The sequence below is a fragment of the Patiria miniata genome, unplaced genomic scaffold (assembly GCF_015706575.1).
Source record: "Patiria miniata isolate m_02_andy unplaced genomic scaffold, ASM1570657v1 HiC_scaffold_8, whole genome shotgun sequence".
NCBI classification, from domain to species: domain Eukaryota; kingdom Metazoa; phylum Echinodermata; class Asteroidea; order Valvatida; family Asterinidae; genus Patiria; species Patiria miniata.
Genome location: NW_024037075.1, coordinates 14,475,207 through 14,494,669, shown reverse-complemented (window position 1 = coordinate 14,494,669; position 19,463 = coordinate 14,475,207). Strand labels below are relative to the sequence as shown.

General features: G+C 37.2%; 1 protein-coding gene and 1 long non-coding RNA gene across 2 annotated transcripts; one reads left to right on the top strand and one right to left on the bottom strand.

Annotated features, from left to right (window-relative positions):
- The first annotated feature begins 3,391 nt into the window (after window positions 1–3,391).
- Window positions 3,392–11,302, top strand: LOC119719544 (small subunit processome component 20 homolog). The gene is made up of 15 exons (XM_038189007.1): window positions 3,392–3,417; window positions 3,530–3,654; window positions 3,963–4,107; window positions 4,471–4,587; window positions 4,931–5,101; window positions 5,636–5,767; window positions 6,071–6,181; window positions 6,649–6,798; window positions 7,299–7,445; window positions 7,794–7,988; window positions 8,278–8,434; window positions 8,762–9,104; window positions 9,486–9,903; window positions 10,504–10,649; window positions 11,271–11,302. The coding sequence occupies exons 2-12, from the start codon at window positions 3,593–3,595 to the stop codon at window positions 8,875–8,877; spliced, it is 1,503 nt and encodes a 500-aa protein (XP_038044935.1). The 5' UTR covers window positions 3,392–3,417; window positions 3,530–3,592; the 3' UTR covers window positions 8,878–9,104; window positions 9,486–9,903; window positions 10,504–10,649; window positions 11,271–11,302.
- A 4,423-nt stretch (window positions 11,303–15,725) lies between these two features.
- LOC119719811 lies at window positions 15,726–18,957 on the bottom strand. Its single transcript, XR_005270000.1, has 3 exons — window positions 17,588–18,957; window positions 17,259–17,324; window positions 15,726–16,826 (listed from the first exon to the last, which is right to left on the bottom strand). It is a non-coding gene; the product is annotated as an uncharacterized LOC119719811 (long non-coding RNA).
- Between the last annotated feature and the right edge of the window lie 506 nt (window positions 18,958–19,463).

The following is a 19,463-nucleotide window of genomic DNA, read 5'->3' as shown; positions in this document are numbered from 1 at the left end:
ACGTTAGTCAATATTCAAAATAGTGGCGTCAGTCTGACAGGCTTAAATAATGTCAATTAGACGCTTCAAATGTTCAATGTTAATAGGCCGATCAATTTATTTTGACATCAGATTTCATTACCACGCGGAATCACAACCAACACAGACATGATCTCTAATCTCTTTTGTGAATATTTGTGCAGGTATAGAAGACATCAGGCGGTTGATGTGGATCCTGATGGTGCATGGGGCCACGTAAAGTAGGGCTTGGGTAGTGTATTCGTCTCCCTCAACTGACCAAAGCAGAGAGCTGGAAAAGGGGGAAAATGAACAACGTCGTTAATTTTCTTGAATACCAACACATTTTTCAAATAATGGTGACTCGTAAATAATTAAAACAAAACAGATTCTTTGAGTTTAATTTTTAGAAATCCAAAAAAGTATTAAAAATAATTCTTACATGTATGAAGAAGACAAGTCGAAGCATAGGCCTATTTTAATTCTAATGGGCGATTTCATGCGATTCCAAGAAACGAATTTTACTGAAATTAATTAATGAAGAATTTTAAAATTGCAAGCACCGTAACTTTCTTTATAAGGATAAAAATTAACATTAATAGCGCTTCGTACGCCGTGTTTCTAAGTGCTTTGCAAAGACTACAACAAACCAATTTTATAGCCAATACTGGTATTAATAAAACATGAAATAGAGTACACGACAAAAGAAAAGTGGCATAATGTATCGTTATACGTGATTCCCAAAACTCTGAACACCGTAAACTAGATTGAAAACGTATTTGTCTCAAAATATCAGCATCAAAATGAAAGAGGCGTTTCGATCGTTTGAGTTAGTGATGGATGCGGAATATGTTGTGGGGCGGTTAAATTCACAATAAATTTAATATTCTAAATCTTCAATCAACACAGTACGTGTGGGAAGTCGTCTCATAATGAGATATGCTTTAGAATGACCTCATTTTTCCTAGGCCTAAATAAAGATTGGACGTGATGATAGAAAGCAGGTAGAACTAGCATGACTGCTGATTAGTTTGGATTTTCTACATCTTCAATGTTTAAACAAAGGGCATCGTTAGTGTAACTTTCTTTTTAAGATAAGGAATGACAATAGCATCCAACATCTAGTCTAACATTAATAACTTTCTACAATGAAGTTAAGGTATTTTGATGGAATTTTAAAGTTACAACTGACATGACTAGTAGGGTACATAATAATAATAAAGATACAATTTCCAAACTATTGACCTTCAAAGAAATTGCAAATCACTAACTCAGAAACATTCGCGTTTGAAACTTACCATTTTCAGACATGGCAAAATCAGATCATCTTGCTTGCGGTTCAATCGAAATCTTGACTTGTGCTTGTCCTATACATCTTGATGTCGTATCTTGACTTGGATTTATAGATCAGGAGTGGGAACATCTCCAATGTTAACTGCACTCCATCGCAGAACCGAATCTTGACAATATTGTGCACAAAAGGTGCCAAAAACCTTGTTCATTTTGGGCCAACATGTCTCTTCCCAAAGCTGCTTCAGTTGTGACTGTTGGTTTAACGGATGATTCAAACTGGCCAGACTTGTACAGCAGTGGAGTTCGTTGGAATGCAAGAGGTCACACACAGGGCATACATATGCTTAAGTGTACGTACGTTTGGGCTATACGGTTTTTGCGCGCGCGGCACTTGGCTCTGGGCCAAGACAATTATAATTGGCGCGCGCCGCGGCTAAGTGGAAAAATCTTCAAAATGGACGATATATTTCGGTTAAAACAATGATGATAACGATTGGACATCAAATTTATAACCATCAGCTAGGTGACCATAATTCAACGTCTTTTTTTTAGTCGTTCAAATTAAAAAGGCGTCCGATAATTTCGTTTGGGAATTAATTACTACGTTGCACATGCATTCCGGTTTAATGACTTGTTTTATTTGCTGAATAAATTAAGTGAAAAATAGACGTTATATTTTGGTCGAAACCATGACACTGTCGACGTAATGTAAATAACCAACAGCCGATCACAATTCAACGTTGAGTTGCTGAAAAGACGTCAGAAAACGGACGTTATATTTTAGGTAAAACCATGACGTTAAATATTGTAACCATCCACTGACCAAAAATCAACGTAATTAATTGATTCGTTGAAATAACGTTAGAAAACGGACGTAATATCATGGTTGAAAACATGACCTAATAACGACGTCAAATATTATAACCAGCAGCCGACCACAATTCAACGTCGCTTTGTAAGATGTTGAAATGACGTCAGATAATGGACGTTGTGTTTTGGTTGAAAGCATACGACGTCAGATATTATAACCAACAGCCAACCACAATACAACGTCGATTTTGAGTCATTGGAACGACGTTAGAAAACAAACGTAATATCATGGTTGAAAACATGACTTAAAAATAACGTCAAATATTATAACCAGCGGCTGACCATAATCCAACGTCATTTTTGAGTCGCTGAAAAGACGTCAGAGAACTGACGTTATAGTTTGGTTGAAACCGTGACTTAATAATGACGTTAAATATTATAACCATCAAACGACCGGAAAACAACGTCATTATTTCATTCGTTGACACGACGTTAGAAAACGGACGTAAAATAATGGTTAAAAACATGACCAAATAACGACATCATATATTATAACCAACAGCCGACCATAATTCAACGTCACTTTTTGAGTCGTTCAAAAAACGTCAAAAACGGACGTTGCATTTTAGTCAAAAGCATGACATAAGTACGACGTCGGATATTATAACCGACGGCCAACCATAATTCAACGTCGTTTTTTGAGTTGTTGAAACGACGTTAGAAAGCAAACGTCATATCTTGGTTGAATACATGACATAATTGCGACGTCGCGAAGGGAAACGCAAAAATAACAATAATACAACGTTGTTTTTCAGTCAGTTGTATAGACGTTGACAAAACAACGTCATACCATGGTTGAAATTACGTTTGGTAATATTCCCGACCAAATTCCAACTATATTTCGACGTTGTTGTTACGTTAAATTCTGACGTTAAATTGTCGACACTAAAGCAACGTCTGGCAGACGTTATAATGACAACGTCGGCTTTTGGTCGACTAAAACAACGTTGATTTTCGGTTATGTATGGTTGATCCGACGTTGCGACCATAAAACAACCATTATACAACGTCAGTCTGACGGTCGGTGCCTGCTGGGTTGTTCCACTCGAGTTTGCAGGATACATGTAGCTAATAATGAATACAAGTAAATGTCTCAATCAGTATCAAACATTTTTTCTCAAATTGACAATATTCAATTTTCTTGACCAGGTGATGGCAGATCTACCAGCTCACTTCACATCAGAGAGCTCTCTTGAGAAGCACTATAGAAGCACAGTATAAGGCCCAGGAGAAGGACTGCTTCTCACGGCTAGAACAGACTCGGCTCGGACCAGAGCTCTCTTGAGAAGCACTATACGGCCCAGGAGAAGGACCGCACCAAGTACATCACTGCATGTATACCTTGCTGATACTTCACAGGGATGGTACGGACTCAGACCAGAGCTCCCTTGAGAAGCACTGGATAGCCAATCCAGGCATTACTGTGGATGCTATGTTGATCTATATTCACGGACTGGCAACAGAGACCATTCCATTCCTCAACCCCAGTGACAGGTATGAACCGTTGATTGTTCTCAGAACATGACACAAACCTCTGCTCATCACTGTTAATGAAGTAAACATTAATTGAAAATAAACACCTTATATAATTGAACATTGAATGCCTTTTTTGTAATATTTACTTTGTAACCTTTTTTTGGAGTCCAAAAATTTAATCCTACATACTAAGGAACATTTCCCTTGTCCCAATCAAGCGTCTCAAGAATGAGAATCACTTTATGAAGAATTTTTCTTACTCATTTACGTCACAAAATATATGTTGGTTTGTAACGATTTTCTGGAATTGTTTTTGCATTTGACAGTGACAAGGCCAAGACCAAACCACCGGACCCCCAGGCTGGCCCAGAAAGCTGTTATCTCCTCCCACCAACCCCCAAGAAGGGCGGAGTCGCACCCAAAGTCAGCAAAAAGACCAACATGCACCTCATTGTTGAGTTTGGATTGCAGGTAAGACTACCCACCTCGAAAAACTTCATAACAATTTTTATTGGCTTATGATGAAGTAAATTTGAGCTGGCACTTGAACAGAAATGTGTATTCATTTCATTTTGTACTTAAAAGTCCTTACAATGTTTATAAAATCATGTTTGTTTTCACGGTCGATTGGAAATTCAGTTTAAAAATGTGTGATTAGGAATAAACTGGTATGCTAACATTAGTTCATTATTTTCACTTCTGATATAATGTATGATTTTCAACTGTGTGTTACTGATGGTTCAGATAATTTATTTTGCATGTGTAGTGTCATGGTCCTTCTTTGAAAACAATTATTGATAGCAAGTAACTTGTCCTTTTTGCATTTGACTTCAGTTGTTGCACATGAATCTGAAGCGATCCAAGCTGTCTCCATCTAACCAGCAACACCTTCGGATGTTGGATCCATTTATTCCCATCCTCATGGACTCACTCACTTCCAAATATACCAAGGTCAGTTAAATCCTGCTCATCTCAGATCTTCATTTAGAACCCAGTTCTTTTCATTTAACCCTGGTTCTTCTGCATTTAGCTCTCCAACTAGAGAATCGATACGGTAGTAATTGCAAACTCACATCTCCATACTTGCTTCTCTAGACCAAACGATGCCTTCAACAACCGTTTCTCATTGCCGATATGTGAAATATTTTTTATGGACGTGTAAAAATGTCCAACAGTTTCATAGAAGACAGCATACAATTGTCTGCTTGTTCTCATATTTTAAAGGTAGAACACATCTGAGCCTCAGAACTCATCTTTTTTCATTCTTCTGACATCCATGGCATCCTTTGTCTAGGTGACAGTAGTGGCCCTCCGTTGCATCACATGGATGCTACGATACCCTCTGCCCTCCATCAGCAAAAGTGCATTCAGATTGACGAAGATACTCTTCAAAATCCTGCACACCCACGCGATGGCGGGAGCAGCAAAAGGAGCTAACTTTGACATCGTCGTCAGCTGTTTCAAGGTCAGATGAACGAAACATATGTTTTTGATATCGTTCATTTAAAACCTCAAATCAGAAATTAATTATAAAGCCATGTTATTCTAGCAGAATGAATGGAATAAATATAAATTGAATTTAGAGTTGTAGTTGAGTCTCTCACAAGACTTGTCTCAAGTTTAGGGGATTAACAGTGAGAAAGGAATGCCTGATGTTGCAAATTATTGGAAAAGCTTGTGACTTGACTTAAGACTGCTTGACTTGTGATTGACATGTGTGATTGACTTGTTTTTTACTTCTTTCACAAGTCAATCATAAGATAATCATCTTGTGATTGACTTGTGATAAACTTGTGTTAAAATTTTAATTGCTATGTGATTGGCTTGTGCTTGACTTGAAATTCATCCATGATTGACTCATGGTTGACTAGTGATTTACGTGTACTGTATTTGACATGTGCTTTACTTGTGATACACTTGCAATTGACTTGTGATTGACTTGTGTTCTATTTGTGACTGACTTTTGACTGACTTGTGATTGACTTGTCATTGTTTGTAGGCTGTCACAGTGCTAGTCCGTGATGTGAAGCAACACATGATCGATGAGAAACAACTACAGGTTCTACTGACCTACGCAGAGGAAGACATGCATGATCACACCAGACAAGCCACGGCATTCGGTCTACTCAAGGTAAATGGTTAACACCTGGCTTTCTATTCTTGGCATGAAGAAGGTCGTCTTATGCACTCACAAAAAGAAGCATGGTCCAAGAATATCCTTCTCTTAAAATGAGATCACAGCCTCACCTACTATGATGCTGAGGCATTAAGACTGCCATAGCGGTACTTTCCTCACCTGAGAGAATGCAAACTGAGGGCTTGATAGCTCAGTCTGTCAAACACCTGTGCAGTATTTGAAGGTTGCAGGTTCAAATCACACTTCTGTCTAGTAGCTTTATTCACCTGAAAATCAATTCTGTTTTGTTTTCATCAGGCTATTCGGTCGAGGAAGTTGATTGTACCCGAGATGCACGATGTGATGAAGAAGGTTGCTCAGCTATCGATTACATCAGAGAGTCCTTCAGTCAGATTACAATGCAGACAGGTATAGTAAAGACTGAGCATAAGTAGGATTTCAAGCTTTTCTTTGTACCAAGAATGTTCCACCCTAACCATACGTAAGATTTCAAGAATTGTAAGATAGATTTTTGAATGTTTACAGTTTTGGGGCAAGGCTGTAGTTGAGTCTGTCATAAGTCTTCACAAGTCATCCAGTCCCATCACAAGCTTTTCAAATGAACCTTTTGACTATACTTTTGAATTGACTGGCGGTTATATCTTTGTGATTGCAATTATTTATTGGACATTTATCTAGTCGTTGTTTTTAAATAAGGAGTGTGGACATAAATTGATGAGAAATAAGAAATATTTGAAAATGACTGTCTAATTCTAAAGACCTCAAAAAAATATAAGTTTAAAAGTAAGCAAAATCTAATGTTTTGATTTTGCACTCTGATGTTTTGCACTTTTGCACAAACCAGCAATATTTCTTGCATGTTTCTTCTTTCACAGGTTGTACTGAATTTCCTTCTGGACTACCCTCTTGGGAACAAACTGAAGCGCCACCTAGAGTTCTATGTCAGACAGTTGAACTTTGACCTTGAGACTGGCCGTGAATCCTCGCTGGAGATGCTGGCCACTATCTTCTCATCATTCCCACAGGTCAGAAATCCTCCTTTTTGGGGAATTTTCTATTGATGAGCTCAATTCATCATATTTAGACTTGTAAGTTTCATATTAAATTAATGTTCCATAACTCAGAGGTGTGATACTATTACCTAAACAATGGAATATTAGGGAGGTTTCGCAAGCGAACGGATACGCTTACACTTACGTTTAGCTATCCGTATCCGTTTTTTACTTACGTGTAGCGAGCGAGATATGCGTGTCGTCTGCACGTATGACATCATACGCCACTCACTATCCGCTAAACGTGCAGACGACACGCATATCTCGCTCGCTACACGTAAGTAAAAAACGGATACGGATAGCTAAACGTAAGTGTAAGCGTATCCGTTCACTTGCGAAACCTCCCTATTATCTTAGGATATTGAATATAATTAATAAGATAATGCTCAACAATTTTTGTTAACATTTGGAGTTTAATACTCTGAGCATCAGTTAAAACAATTTAATACTGAAAAACATTCTTTGATTTTTAGATCTACATTTTGGTGTTATTGATACAGAAAACACTGGAGACGTATGCAGGAATGTTTTTTATTCCGATGGCAACAAGACTAGTCAACGATGAATCAGCTAAATGTCGCAAGATCACTGCATTGGCCATCAGGTCATTGCTGCAGAAGGTAAAGAAAAAATGTTTTAATTATGTCCAAAAAAATTATATAAATTGGAATGCCATACAGTGTAGAATTTTTATTTTTTCACTCATGAAGTCATTAGATAGGGCACCATTCAGACAATAGAGTTACCACTGGAGCAAGCTACCTCAACCTACAAAAGAATTGTCCATTGAATGGAAATTAACTTCAGAGCAACCAGTGTAAATTTTTCTCCTCAAATTGTGTCAGAAATAGCCAGGTTTTTAATCATTTGGAAGAAATTGAATACAGATTATTATTTATTTCATTGGCCTATCATAATTCTTGGCCTACTTTTTATGTTTTGTTTTTGTCATTTGTTTTGGTTTCCAGTTATGGGTAGAGAAGAGAGACGAACTCTTCACCATGGCAACCCACTGGCTCCATGACGACAAACCAGCCCATCAGCGTCTTTCCTCACAGCTTTGTGGCATCTTTGTCGATGCCGAGGAGGCAGGTTTCCAGCGACGGTTGGATGACATACTTCCTCAGATGCAGGAACATATCAAACCAGATGGGTTGCAGAAGGTAGGCGTGGGCTTAGCAGACGATTGCCTTGACATTGCTTGCCATGTGGCTATTCACCCACATAGTAAAGCTCACCCTGGAAACAGGTGGAATTGGGCATTCTCTTCAAGTGAATATTTATTTTTGGAGGCTGAAGTAGAGTAAGGGTTCAACACTTCTTGAAATTGATGAGTTGGCGCCGCTTGTAAGAATCATTGGTCCCACACTGTTTCCCGTCAACCTCCCTACCCCCCCCCCCCTAACAAAATGGTTACGATGATGAATTTCTCTTTATTTTGTCCTTGCTCAGGATGGCATGTCTGCAATGGAGACAGATGTTACATCTATGGAGGAGAGACATACAGATCACATGTTGTTCAACTTGCTATCAGCGTTAGCCAAGATGATTAAACACTGTTCGATCATCGGCAACAAGGCGTACACAGACACCCTGAATGCAATCTGGGGTAAGATTTGGAGTGAGATAAAGCAGTAGTAAATGCCAGCACTGGTTAGCTTGGCTAGTGGAACCTGCAAAAACAATCAGAATAGTTTTTCTAGGTTGTCTGAATCTGAATAAATTTTGTCATTTATATTTATTTGCACCCTTCTAAAAGCTGTTGAAAAACAAACTAAATGTAACAAGTAGTCGTAAGTTTATTTGACTAAAACTGAAACCCCAGTATTCTACTAACCAGTGCAGAGGGTTTTAGTCAAAACCCCAATGCCAACTCAACGGATAAACCAAAAATTCATTCACTTTGAAATAATTTGATCTTTTCTGATTTCTTCAGATCCATCCAATCTCATCTTCTCCATCCGCACTCCTGGGTGCGTCTGGTTTCGGCCCAGCTCTTTGGAGACCTGTTTGCTTCAAAACAACCAGACATCATTGCCAGGACCATGCTGAAAGCTGCGTCTGGTACCTAGACTACTAACACCTCGGCCAATGAGAATCGGATGGGGAAGAAGACAAAACGCAAGAGGAAGGCTGATAAAGAAAGGGGCGGAGTCACAGGTAAAGTGGAGGCGGTGGAGTATCCATTGAACCATGGACAGGAAATCGTCAGGGAGTTAGTCTTTACATTTTGCAAGCAGCTTCAGTTGGCCTTGCTGAACAAAGATCTTGGAGATCAGGTAAGAAATCATTAAGATTTATCTACTGCAAGCATAAGCACTTGAGAGCATATTTCTGCCTAATTCTCAGTCAAATTTGGGCACTTGCATTGTAATTTAGGTTTATTGTTCTTTTGGTCTTATGCGTGAACTCACTTGTGATTGACATGTAACCTAAATTATGATTGACTCGACATTATGTCTTGGACCATTGTGATTTTGATGTGACATTTATCCAATTCGTGTCAATTTTCATTAAAACATGAAATGTTTGCAGCCCAAGAAGGTAGATTCTTGAGTCTTCACATTTTTATTAACAAGATACCTGGTTAGTTTATGACAGTTTTGTGTTTTGACAATATTATGATAATTGAATTATTCTGATGACTGAATTCATTTCAGGTTGTGAGAAATCTTGTGTTCCTTGGAAAAGTCATCCAAGGTCATCACCGTTTGTATCCGGATAAAACTTAGATTTACCAAATGGAGGAGAGATCGGACAGTGAAGATGAAAATGATGATGAAAATGATGAAAGGACTCCCAAGCTCTCTGCAGAGCAGAATACCACCAACACGGACAAACAAGGACTTGGACGTCGGACTCCGAGCCCCGCTGACTTGACTTGGTTCTTGAGGAGGATGTGTCGCATCGCTGCCTCAGAGGCAGCCAAGACACCCAAACAGACTCTGAGACAGACTTGTGTTGTCAAGTGGCTTGCTGCCATGGCAATGGATGTAGGAGGAGACAGATTGCCCAGTTATCTGAAGCTAATGATGAAGCCGATGTGTCGGGAGATCGGTGATCAAAAGTCACACGCAGGTGAGACACATCTATTGTGTGAACACTTCTACTGAACTAGTTTTTGAGGGAATATTTTAAACAATGAACAATGTCAAACAGAAACAGTAAGAAGCATGATTTGTGAATACAAAAGCTGGAAAAATGTCAATTTTAGCACGGTTTCATTCTGAATGTTCGATTACATCAGATGGTTTGCCTTGTCGGATTTGAATATTCATTTACAGTTTGAAATGCAGCTTCAGCAGCCTTTTGAGTTCTTATATTTTAAAGGAGAAATTAAAATTATACCATTAAAAATATTTTACTATATTATTCACTATGCATTCAGGGATTTTGTTGTATTTGATAAGGTGTTGAACCATAAAAAAAAAGTGAGATCTGTGTAAATTATGAATTGAAATTTTAGAAGCCACTGATTAAATCTTTTAGAAGTAGTTTCTGATATCATGTATAGCACAGTTCGTGTCAATTCACTGAGACTGATAAAGAAACTGATACTTCTTGTTATTACTCTCATTGTGAATGAACAAGTACGATTGTTGTTTTCTGGATCTACAGCGATGCTTTTCTTGATTGGTTTTTAGTAATCAGACTTTCTTGTCTTGATTTCTCCACCAGACAACGATCTTCGTCAGCTTTGTCAGGAAGCATTGGATCTCATCAAGGGCCTTGTGGGATTGGAGACATTCTCTCATGCTTATGCTGACGTCCAAAGGGTCATCACACAGACCAGAATCCAAAGCAAACAACAGAGGGCGCTACAGGTAAATTAGAGTCACTTTTCCTAGGAGCTGTAATCGAGTCAGTCACAAGTCATATCAATTTATGCATTATTTCTTTGGACTGGCACTTTTTGTCCAGGAAACATGTAAGAACGTGTTTAAGGGACTCTAGACTTGTGAGGACTTTAATATGATGATATTAAAGTCACCATAAGTCATATCAAGTCATCACAAGTTATCATAAGTCATCACAAGTCATCACAAGTCATCACAAGTCATCACAAGTCATCACAAGTCATCACATGTCATCACAAGTCATCCAGACTCAAGTCAAGTCACAAGCTATTCAAATAAACTGTAACCAAGTGAATTGTGAACTGTGAAGAATAAAGAGCACAGCAATAATTTTCAATAAGTGATTTAAATTCAACTTTTAAATGATGCAGAAAACTATCAGACTTGGGAATGACAAAGCTGTTACACAGAAACACTGTTGAAAATTTGTGAAGGTCAGTTTGGTTGTATTCATTGTTCTGTGTGTTGACACATATGTCTTACCAAAACGCTCTTGCATGACGTAAGATTAAGTCAGATTTTGCCCCTTTCCTCTGTTTTCCTCATTCATTGATTGTCTTGTTCTCCCCCCCCCCCTCTCATGTTCAGGCTGTTGCTGATCCAGTCCAAGCAGCAAAACCTAAAGAGAAGAAGCATCAGAACAAGAAGGAAGCCAAGAAGAGACGACTACAGCAGCTAAGACCCACGTACCATATTGTCAAAAAGGCGAAACTCTCAGATGGAACCTAGATGCCATTGTCATGGTACGTTTTGAATTGTGCTTACCAGTTGCACGCACATGGAGATTATTGTTTCTATTTTGACATCACTAAATTAAGCAAATTATTTCTCAATAGGAAATGGTTTTTTTTCTTCTCTAAACGACTCAGAAATGCCTCTTGATGCACCAGGAACACATTTCAGTATTCAAACATTGAGAATTTTGAGAAATTGGGCAAAAATAATCCAATTTTTGGTCAAAAATTATCATTTATGACTTATTTTGCTTAAAATATTGATGCATTCTTTCTTTGAAATGGCACTTTTTGTCCAGAAAATGTGTAAGAATGTTTTTAAGGGACCCTTGGGTGTCTTTCGTGTAATTTTTGAGCAACTTTTTTTTGGCCAAAATTGAAAAAAAAAACAAGGGGTTAGCCTTACATTTTTACTGAAATTTGGCCCAAAAATGACTTTTCTGTAAACGACTCAGAAATACCTCTTGATGCACCAGGAACACATTCAGTATTCAAACATCAAAATTTTGAGAAATTGGGCAAAAATAATCCAGTTTTTGGTCAAAAATTATCATTTTGGACTTATTTTGCTTAAAATATTGATGCATTCTTTCTTCTAAATGGCACTTTTTGTCCAGGAAATGTGTAGGAGTGTGTTTAAGGGACCCTTGGGCATCTTTCGTGTAATTTTTAAGCAACTTTATTTTTCGGCCAAAATTGAAAAAAAAAACAAGGGGTTAGCCTTACATTTTTACTGAAATTTGGCCAAAAATTGACTTTTCTCTAAACGACTCGGAAATACCTATTGATGCACCAGGAACACATTTCAGTATTCAAACATTGAGAATTTTGAGAAATTGGGCAAAAATAATCCAGTTTTTGGTCAAAAATTATCATTTTGGACTCATTTTGCTTAAAATATTGATGCATTCTTTCTTCTAAATGGCACTTTTTGTCCAGGAAATGTGTAGGAATGTGTTTAAGGGACCCTTGGGCATCTTTCGTGTAATTTTTAAGCAACTTTATTTTTTGGCCAAAATTGAAAAAAAAACAAGGGGTTAGCCTTACATTTTTACTGAAATTTGGCCAAAAATTGACTTTTCTCTAAACGACTCAGAAATACCTTTTGATGCACCAGGAGCACATTTCAGTATTCAAACATCGAGAATTTTGAGAAATTGGGCAAAAATAATCCAGTTTTTGGTCAAAAATTATCATTTTGGACTTATTTTGCTTAAAATATTGATGCATTCTTTCTTCTTAATGGCACTTTTTGTCCCGGAAATGTGTAGGAATGTGTTTAAGGGACCCTTAGGCATCTTTCGTGTAATTTTTAAGCAACTTTATTTTTTGGCCAAAATTGAAAAAACAAACAAGGGGTTAGCCTTACATTTTTACTGAAATTTGGCCAAAAGTTGACTTTTCTCTAAACGACTCAGAAATACCTTTTGATGCACCAGGAGCACATTTCAGTATTCAAACATTGAGAATTTTGAGAAATTGGGCAAAAATAATCCAGTTTTTGGTCAAAAATTATCATTTTGGACTTATTTTGCTTAAAATATTGATGCATTCTTTCTTCTAAATGGCACTTTTTGTCCAGGAAATGTGTAGGAATGTGTTTAAGGGACCCTTGGGCATCTTTCGTGTAGTTTTTAAAGGGAAAATACAACATTTGCAAACATCAAAAAATAAAACTACCAAACCATTTTGAAATACCTTGCTGGACTGTTAGTGAATGACAGTGTAAAGCATCCTGTAAAATCATGGCACCTGGTATACTGTCATTTTCAAGAAAAGTGGTATTTTTGTATCAATTTCCAACGCTGATCGGCCGATCAGCGTTGGAAAAAACTGGCTTTTTTCCAAATACTGGCCCCAGTTGACCATCGCACTTGTTTGCAATCGATTACACACCTATGAACGGGTACAAGCCAGCTAGACTGGTTCCCTGACCTTACAATTCCCCATATATGTGATTTCTTCTTAAATGGAGTCAGGGAACCAGACTACAGGAAAATGATTGTTTTTATAGCATTTTCGAACCCAAAACCTCAAAAAAGTCAGTGTAACTATATTTGCTATATTTTTCCAACCCCCCAATTCCATCCATTTCTGAAAATTACAGCAAAAGCAAATGATGTATATTCCCTTTAAGCAAGTTTATTTTTTGGCCAAAATTGAAAAAAAAAACAAGGGTTAGTTAGCCTTACATTTTTACCGACATTTGGCCAAAAATTGACTTTTCTCTAAACGACTCAGAAATACCTCTTGATGCACCAGGAACACATTTCAGTATTCAAACATTGAGAATTTTGAGAAATTGGGCAAAAATAATCCAGTTTTTGGTCAAAAATTATCATTTTGGACTTATTTTGCTTAAAATATTGATGCATTCTTTCTTCTAAATGGCACTTTTTGTCCAGGAAATGTGTAGGAGTGTGTTTAAGGGACCCTTGGGCATCTTTCGTGTAATTTTTAAGCAACTTTATTTTTTGGCCAAAATTGAAAAAAAAAACAAGGGGTTAGCCTTACATTTTTACTGAAATTTGGCCAAAAATTGACTTTTCTCTAAACGACTCAGAAATACCTTTTGATGCACCAGGAGCACATTTCAGTATTCAAACATCGAGAATTTTGAGAAATTGGGCAAAAATAATCCAGTTTTTGGTCAAAAATTATCATTTTGGACTTATTTTGCTTAAAATATTGATGCATTCTTTCTTCTAAATGGCACTTTTTGTCCAGGAAATGTGTAGGAATGTGTTTAAGGGACCCTTAGGCATCTTTCGTGTAATTTTTAAGCAACTTTATTTTTTGGCCAAAATTGATAAAAAAACAAGGGGTTAGCCTTACATTTTTACTGAAATTTGGCCAAAAATTGACTTTTCTCTAAACGACTCAGAAATACCTTTTGATGCACCAGGAGCACATTTCAGTATTCAAACATCGAGAATTTTGAGAAATTGGGCAAAAATAATCCAGTTTTTGGTCAAAAATTATCATTTTGGACTTATTTTGCTTAAAATATTGATGCATTCTTTCTTCTAAATGGCACTTTTTGTCCAGGAAATGTGTAGGAATGTGTTTAAGGGACCCTTGGGCATCTTTCGTGTAATTTTTAAGCAACTTTATTTTTTGGCCAAAATTGAAAAAAAAACAAGGGGTTAGCCTTACATTTTTACTGAAATTTGGCCAAAAATTGACTTTTCTCTAAACGACTCAGAAATACCTTTTGATGCACCAGGAGCACATTTCAGTATTCAAACATCGAGAATTTTGAGAAATTGGGCAAAAATAATCCAGTTTTTGGTCAAAAATTATCATTTTGGACTTATTTTGCTTAAAATATTGATGCATTCTTTCTTCTAAATGGCACTTTTTGTCCAGGAAATGTGTAGGAATGTGTTTAAGGGACCCTTGGGCATCTTTCGTGTAATTTTTAAGCAACTTTATTTTTTGGCCAAAATTGAAAAAAAAACAAGGGGTTAGCCTTACATTTTTACTGAAATTTGGCCAAAAATTGACTTTTCTCTAAACGACTCAGAAATACCTTTTGATGCACCAGGAGCACATTTCAGTATTCAAACATCGAGAATTTTGAGAAATTGGGCAAAAATAATCCAGTGTAATTTTTAAGCAACTTTATTTTTTGGCCACAATTGAAAAAAAAACAAGGGGTTAGCCTTACATTTTTACCGACATTTGGTAAGGTATTTTGTAAAAACTTGGTAGTTTTATTTTTCGATGTTTGCAAATGTTGTATATTCCCTTTAAGGGACCCTTGGGTATCTTTAGTGTAATTTTATGTAACTTTATTTTTCGGCCAAAATTGAAAAAAATTGCAAGGGGTTAACCTTACATTTTTTGTTAAATTGGGCCAAAAATTGACTTTTCTGCAAACAACTTAGAAATACTTATTAATGCAAGATAACCGTTTTATTAATTCTTTATCTGGTTTATACAAGCGTTATGGTACAAATAAATGATTGAATTTAAAAACGAGTTTTGAACAAGTTTGTATATTTTAGTGAGTATATTTCATCCTCATCCCCAGTGGCATCAACCTTGTTCCCAGGGCTATTAACCTCCTTCCCAGGGCATCAACCTTGTTCCCAGGGCTGTTAACCTCCTTCCCAGGGCATCAACCTTGTTCCCAGGGCTGTTAACCTCCTTCCCAGGGTATCAACCTTGTTCCCAGGGCTTTTAACCTCATTCCCAGGGCATAAACCTTGTTCCCAGGGCAATCAACAGTGTCCAAGTCTTTCAACCCAACCACCCCTTGAGCTAAATTCACTGTATTATTCATTCATAATAAAGACTCCAAAGATTGGCTTTAAATCAGTTTTACTGTATTTATTCCAGTACTTGTTTCTCAACATTAAATAAAAACAGTTCAACAGCTGTTATTCAATATCTTACTCATTAAATAAAGTCGGATAAAAATAGGTAGATTTAAATTTTACACGGACAAGTACATGTTTTGTAGCATAACTCAACTTCTGACACACCAATAAGTAAACTTGTTTTCAACTTCCGTTGGTAAAAGAATTAAGAATGTCATACAAGTAACTTTGACGAAACAAACTTGTCATTCAGAATACGCCAAATGAATATCAGTATAAAATATACTTGTTTTTTCATCATATTTGTTTTATTGAATCTCTGAATTAATCAGATATTGGAGAAGAAAAACATGTTTATCTTCAACAGGTAATAATAATTTATAAAGTGCCTTTTCCAAAGGTTACAAAACGTGAGCAAGGACACCTCTGATATCAGGTTAAAATAAAGACAAGGCGATTTGTAGCAAAATTTAATTATAAATAGCAAGGGGTTAACCTTACATTTTCCACTAAATTGATCAAAGGGTTACTTTCTTACAAACGACACGGAAATCCCTGTTGATGCAAGAGGAGATTCATTAAGTATTCATCAATAAACAACTTGAATGTATTGCACAAAAGTAAATGATTTTTGAAGAAACATTTCATTACTGATTGATTTTGTCCTATCTATCCAGGAGACGTGTAGAAACGTGCTTCAGGTTGAGCATCTTCACTGTGAGTTTGCAGCAATTTCACTTTCATTACGCAAAATTGGCCAAAAAATGACAAGGGGTTAACTTTACATTTTACCGAGATTTGTGGTCAAACATTTAATATCACTCATTACCAATCAGTTTTGAATATTTGGGCAAAGATGATAACATTGGGGGGGGGGGTTCAGTTGTGCCTGATTTTGACTGTTTCCTAGTTTTATAGACAAAGGCCTTTCCAAATTGAGAAGCATTTTGAGAGAAATGAAAAATTTCCAAAAGTAGACATCATAGGTTAGAGTGAAGCTTCATGTTGTAGCCTCATGTAGTTTGTACCTCCTTCTTGGCCAATGTCCTCCAAGATGTTTCTGCCAGAAGACGTCTTCGGAAAACCTTCAAGAAAAGAACGCAAACGGTTTTTAAGTATCATTTATAATAAAATATCTGTGGCACTTTTTCCCATATTGAAATTGAATCTAGATGTGTCAATTCAACTGTTTGCCAGAGATATATTGGAAAGACATTATTTTAAGGAAATACATTATTGAAAGGTCTCAAAAACAAATGAAAATTTGGTTGCTTCCTGCAATTTTAGAAAATTCATTTGCAAAACACCCCATCCAGTGTAGAAATGCAACTGTATCAAAATTGATTAAACAAACATTTTGAGCAGTTATACACCATTTCCATGGTCTAAAGTGCACTAGTGTTTTACTTGCCTTGGCCTACAAGAACCTTCAGGTTTTGCAAGAACGAGTCACAAGTGAAAATTGTCTCATTAAGATTGCTTCAGTCAATAATTCAACAACAACTGAGAATAGTTACCTCAGTAAACATACAATCTTGTTCCAAGGTCTCCATAATTTTGCCTTTTCGTAGTCAGTACACCTGCTGAAAATACAAAAATAAATCAAGAAATATCAGCAATGCAAATTAACAGTTGCAATATACATTGTATTTTCTTACACATTAAGGCAAGGTGTGGTTCTCAAGCGCTAATTTCTTTTTGTTTTTTTAAGAGGCTTTTTTTGGAGAAAAGTAAGCTTGGGAGGATCTAATTTTGGTGGTAAAACATTGGATTTAGATTTTAGGTTTGGAAAGTTGTTAATTAAATCAGCCAGGTTAAAAAGAAGTTTGTTCATTCTTATGCTTACCACTAAGATGTTCACTCTGCTCAGTTTTGATGAGACAATTTTCTCTAGACTCTGATGCCATCTGCCTCCAGCATTTGTGCTGTCAGATGAAATTTACCTCAAGAAATAGATAAATAAATACAACAATTTTACCAAATGTTTTAACCAGAATCGTCTTTTAAATTAAAAACAATTCTGCGGTGATGTTTGATAGATGTTCTTCAACTCTAGGTAGTTCTCTTGCACTGTTTATCCTTTTTTATTTCAACACCAAACCCTATTCCATATTCAAGAGTGCACCAATTGGCACAATGATCCAAGCATGTTTTTTTTTTCAAAGCAACAATTAATGTTCTTTCTTAATTCAATTCCTTTTGCAAATATTTCTTTTCCGGTTATTTTTTCCCATGTTCTTAATATTTCATTTTTTAAAACTGAAGCACAGTTATCTCATCGCTAATAAGATCTTATTGGATTTTGACTGCAAATTTGAATTTCTTTTCGCAAAACTTCCTCTTGTCATGGAATTGAATTTTTTTTTATTAAAGTTTTTGGTGTTTTAAGGCAATCAGCCCCTAATCTTCCATCCTTTTTGGAAATAAAATATGAATTGATGTGATCCGCGCAGTGAACATGATTCAGAATTACTGAAAACAACTTTTTGGAGCAATTTTTCAAATGGGTTTCAAATAGGATGAAATGGAAATGCCAAATTTGGACCAAAATGGTATAGTGTTCAGAGATTTATATCTTTTGTTATTAGAAAACAGATTTTTTTTTTTTTTTTTTAAAGTTAATCCAACAATGACGAATTCAAATTGTGATTAACTGATTCCTGTTCACTGAGCAGGTCAAATATCCTGGTAAGGTCTGTTTAAACAGGGCCACCACGAGAAGGTCCCAGGATACCAGCCCCAACACGCTTTCAGTATCGTCAGGCCCATTGCTGGATAAAAGGTAGGCCCCGGAGGGCCAGACACAGTTATCGACTGTCCGGTCCGCCCGCCCAGCCCCGAAGGACCAGGAAAGCACCCTAACCTATATGCGTGCCCCCCTAAGTCCATCCCCCTTACGGGTTCATGCGGTCTGATAGGAAGTAGCAGCGTTTGCCGGCTGTGAATACAGGGCCACGCCCCTATAAAGAGGGACGCACTACCTGCTCCTTTATGGCACGGCATCCTAGGGTTTCCAGGCCGCTGCGTAGGACCCACGCCCCACGTGGAAGGCGGACCTACCACGCGGACGCAACTCGCCCCTTGAATCTGTGCTGGATTTTCGCCGCACCTCAATTGAAGCACCCAGTCAGACTCCAATTAGTAATCGATACCGCCGCACCACCCTAAGCCCTAACGGCATAGGGATATAGGAGATCCCATAGCCTTATAAGTTTTCAGCGGGATATAGCAGATCCCCTGAACTAAAAAAAAACCCTATTTAGGGAGTGAAATTTTCATTTCACTAATTGGTGATCCAATTTATTTTAAAAAAAAAACATTTTCCGATGGCTGGCTGGCTGGCTGGCTCCCCGGCTGGCTTGGCTGATTGTTGTCTTGCTATCGATTCGAAGATGACAGTCTAAAATGAGGGGTTTACTTCTAAAGAATGTTTATGCCATAAAAAGGCAGTGCACAAGCTAATTAAGTAAAATTTATTGGAGCCTTGCAGCAGGGGCGGATCCAGGGGGCAAGTTTCCCACTAATAGTACTGAGGCCAAAAATTATCAAATTTTGCTTCCCATGGAGTAGATTCCCCCCCCCCCCCCCCCCCACGATTGCCACCCAAGATCCACCCCTAGATGGACACGGGGATATAGATGATCCCATAGTCCTGCTGGTGTTGCGTTTGGATGTAGGGATATACAGATCCCATAATCCATCTTGATCCTGGAGTGTTTGCA

Excerpts from the sequence above, each read along its gene's own strand:
- LOC119719544 (XM_038189007.1), top strand. The coding sequence starts at position 3,593 with ATGTTGATCTATATTCACGGACTGGCAACAGAGACCATTCCATTCCTC. Across the intron at positions 4,588-4,930 it reads TCACTTCCAAATATACCAAG|GTGACAGTAGTGGCCCTCCG; the intron begins GTCAGTTAAATC and ends TCCTTTGTCTAG. Across the intron at positions 7,446-7,793 it reads TCAGGTCATTGCTGCAGAAG|TTATGGGTAGAGAAGAGAGA; the intron begins GTAAAGAAAAAA and ends TTTGGTTTCCAG.